Genomic DNA, 3,483 nt, shown 5'->3' with positions numbered 1-3,483 from the left:
ATGAATGCTCATTCTGGACAAAGCCATGCGATAACATTTCCATTGCAAACGTGCATCACAAGGACCCTTCTGCAGCCAAGCGAATCAACAATAGCACAGAAAGGAAGAAGAGGAAACGAGCGAAGCCAACTATGCTGCACGCATGACAGCCTAGCAAATCATCCCGGGTGAAGGGGACAAATACAATTTTTTAAGATATCTACGACTGCTAACCGGGAAGGGGAATACTCTGCTTATAGTTTACAGTCCTTTGTAGCCTTTGTCAGTGTTTTCATACTAGGGAAGAAGTCGTTGTAGTTGTAATTACATTGATACTTGGATCAAATTGCAGTCATACTCTGCTGAGCCAACTCGAAATATTCCTTTCTATTCCCTTTTTTTATTTGCGTGGAATTACCTCACTCGCTCTATTCCACTCTTGACTTGACATAAGCACTGGGTGTACAACTGCGCTAACTTAATATGAACTTCTTTTCTTGCGTCTTGCAAAAGATTCATCAATATACAATCTTCCCCAGGTGTTTTTCCTTGTTTCATATTTTTATAGCAAATTCTACTTCTTCCTTTGTAATTTCTAGTACACTACCAACGCCTACAGATGAATTTACTGACTCAACCACGGTCTTTGATAAATAAAGCTCTTGGTAAAATTCTTTTACTTTTTTTACCATACTGTCTCTGCATTTAATGATCTCTCCATTTCTAGCTTTCAAACATATCATTTGCTGTCTTCCTAAAGCATGTCTGTGCTCGGCCCCTTTAATAATTTTATCTTTCCGAATAGTTTCCTCTATTTCATCCATGTTTTTCTTTCTTTTCTCTGATCTCTGCTTTTTGTTGATAAGCTTGTTTTGTTCTGATCTTTCTATTTCGTCTCTCCTGATTTTAATCTACATAGTCCTTCTTCTTTTAATTGGGTCATATATATATATATATATATATGGAAAAAGTGGAAAGTGAGCCAATGTTGTTTGATGACGACACTACGCTTATGACAGGGTCAGAGGGATGATTAAGGGAGTTAATGACGGAGTTTGGGAAGGTATGCGATAGGAGAAATGTGAAACTAAATGTAGGTAAAAGTTAGGTGATGATAAGTACATGGGTAGAGGATGGCAGTGATTTGTAAGCATGTCTTAAAGGAGAGATGTTGGAGAAAGTGGATAGCTTTAGGAATTTTGGGTCGCATGTGGCAGGTAAGGGAGGAGTGGAGGTGAAGGTAAATTGTGGCTTTCACCGTAATACAATTTCTTACAGTCGTTGCAGGGGATCCTGTAGATAATATTGAGGTTGTTGTTGCTCTTCGTCGCTGGAGTCACTGGGTATTTATTTTTCTTCCTCGTGTCGTTGAACACCTCGAAGCCTAGTGAGCGTAATGTTTCACCCATGCACGGGAAAAATCATGACCCGGAATCACTAGGTCTTCTTATTTGGTCTATTTTCGGTCCCGTTTTCACTTCATTGCCTGATGCGGTGCACTTTATAGTGAGGCAGTTATCAAATCTTCCAACTAACCCAATTTCTTGAATGTTCCTGTGAACATCCTCAAGGAGCCTATATATCAAGGCAGGGAGGTGAGAAAGAACTAGGTAGGTTTGTTGGGAAATTTCTCCTTGACCTACAGATTCTGTTCACGATCTGTAGGTGCTTGGTCCATCACTCTCTTGATAACAAAACTGTCAAGTTTGTAGAGTCTTTGGCTTAAATTTAGGTTGTTGACAAATGTACCTTTGTTAAGACTGTCAAACAACTAAATCTAAGCCCAGGATCGTACAAACCGGACAGCTTTATCATTAACAGAATGATAGCCCAAACTTCCGCAGCCCGTCACCGGAATCTGTAAGACATGGAGAGATTCCCCGACAAACCTTCCCTAGTTTCTTCTCCTCATCTCCCTGCTTTTGTATATATACTCATGTTTCTTTTCTTAATATACCCTGAATATGTCTGAAAAGACGAAAGAGCCCGTTCTACAGTTTATTAATTTTCCTTGTGGCTTTTCCGCATATTTAGAATTACAAGTCTAAGATATTTATCCTGCACACACACACACACACACACACACACACACACACACACACACACACACACACACACACACACACACACACACACACACACACACACACACACACACACACACACACACACACACACACACACACACACACACACACACACACACACATATATACATATATATATATATATATATATATATATATAGATATATATATACATATATGTGTGTGTGTGTGTGTGTGTGTGTGTGTGTGTGTGTGTGTGTGTGTGTATGTATGTGTGTGTGTGTGTGTGTGTGTGTGTGTGTGTGTGTGTGTGTGTGTGTGTGTGTGTGTGTGTGTGCGTGTGCGTGCGTGTGTGTGTGTGTGTGTGTGTGTGTGTGTGTGTGTGTGTGTGTGTGTGTGTGTGTGTGTGTGTGTGTGTGTGTGTGTGTGTGTGTGTGCGTGTGCGTGCGTGTGTGTGTGTGTGTGTGTGTGTGTGTGTGTGTGTGCGTGTGCGTGCGTGTGTGTGTGTGTGTGTGTGTGTGTGTGTGTGTGTGTGTGTGTGTGTGTGTGTGTGTGTGTGTGTGTGTGTGTGTGTGTATTCGCCTTGGTCTTTGGATCACGTGCTGGACTCGTGATCGACAGCTATTTCCCTCTCGGAAGAGAGCTTAGAGCTCGTATGACCGATCCATGGGTAATGCTGTGACCTGACACACACACACACACACCCAACTCCCCGCCCACGAGAGTTGGAGTAACGACTCGAAGCGCAGCGATACTGAAATTATTTCAGCCTCGGGCAGGATTCGAACCCGGACCGCCGTAGTGGCGGTCAAGAGCTCTAACCACTGTGTGTGTTTGTGTGTGTATGTGTGTGTGTGTGTGTGTGTGTGTGTGTGTGTGTGTGTGTGTGTGTGTGTGTGTGTGTGTGTGTGTGTGTGTGTGTGTGTGTGTGTGTGTGTGTGTGTGTGTGTGTGTGTGTGTGCGTGTGTATGTGTGTGTGTGTGTTTGTGTGTGTATGTGTGTACGTGTGCGTTAGTTTATATTATGTTACTGTTATTGCTGTTGTTGTAACTGCTGTTGCTGTTCATTTTGCTGTTGTTGCTCTTGATGTTGTTAACTGCGTCAGTAGTATTGTTTTTTGCTGATGCTATTGTTATAACTGTTGATTCTAACTTTACTATTACTGTTGCCTCTGCTGCTGGTGACATTACGGTTACTATTGTTGTTCCTGTTGCTGTTACTGTTGCTGTTGCCTTTGCTGCGGCTGCTACCGTTGTTGTTGCCGCTGCTGTTGCAATTGCTGTTGCTGCTAATGTTGATTTTGCTGTTGCTGTTGTTGTTGTTATTGCTATTAAACTAACTTACAAATTTCTCGTTTTGTCCCCAGATGCTTCGCGTATCCATTCTCGTAATGTGTCTTGCCTTGACAAGGGCAGAGGCTGAAGCAGACCCGGACCATCCACCACCTTCCTATGGC

General features: G+C 42.5%; 1 protein-coding gene across 1 annotated transcript in view; it reads left to right on the top strand.

Annotated features, from left to right (window-relative positions):
• The first annotated feature begins 3,411 nt into the window (after positions 1-3,411).
• The window catches only part of LOC143018027 (uncharacterized), a 12,133-nt gene continuing 12,061 nt past the window's right edge, over positions 3,412-3,483 (top strand). Inside the window, exon 1 of the mRNA XM_076173066.1 lies at positions 3,412-3,483. This exon is cut by the window's right edge and continues 207 nt beyond it. Within this exon, the coding sequence (XP_076029181.1) occupies positions 3,418-3,483 (66 nt within the window). The 5' untranslated portion in view covers positions 3,412-3,417.

The sequence above is a fragment of the Oratosquilla oratoria genome, chromosome 33 (assembly GCF_046742065.1).
Source record: "Oratosquilla oratoria isolate Oo_2021 chromosome 33, ASM4674206v1, whole genome shotgun sequence".
NCBI classification, from domain to species: domain Eukaryota; kingdom Metazoa; phylum Arthropoda; class Malacostraca; order Stomatopoda; family Squillidae; genus Oratosquilla; species Oratosquilla oratoria.
Note: the sequence above shows the minus strand (reverse complement) of the source record. Positions and strands in the feature narration are given on the sequence as shown.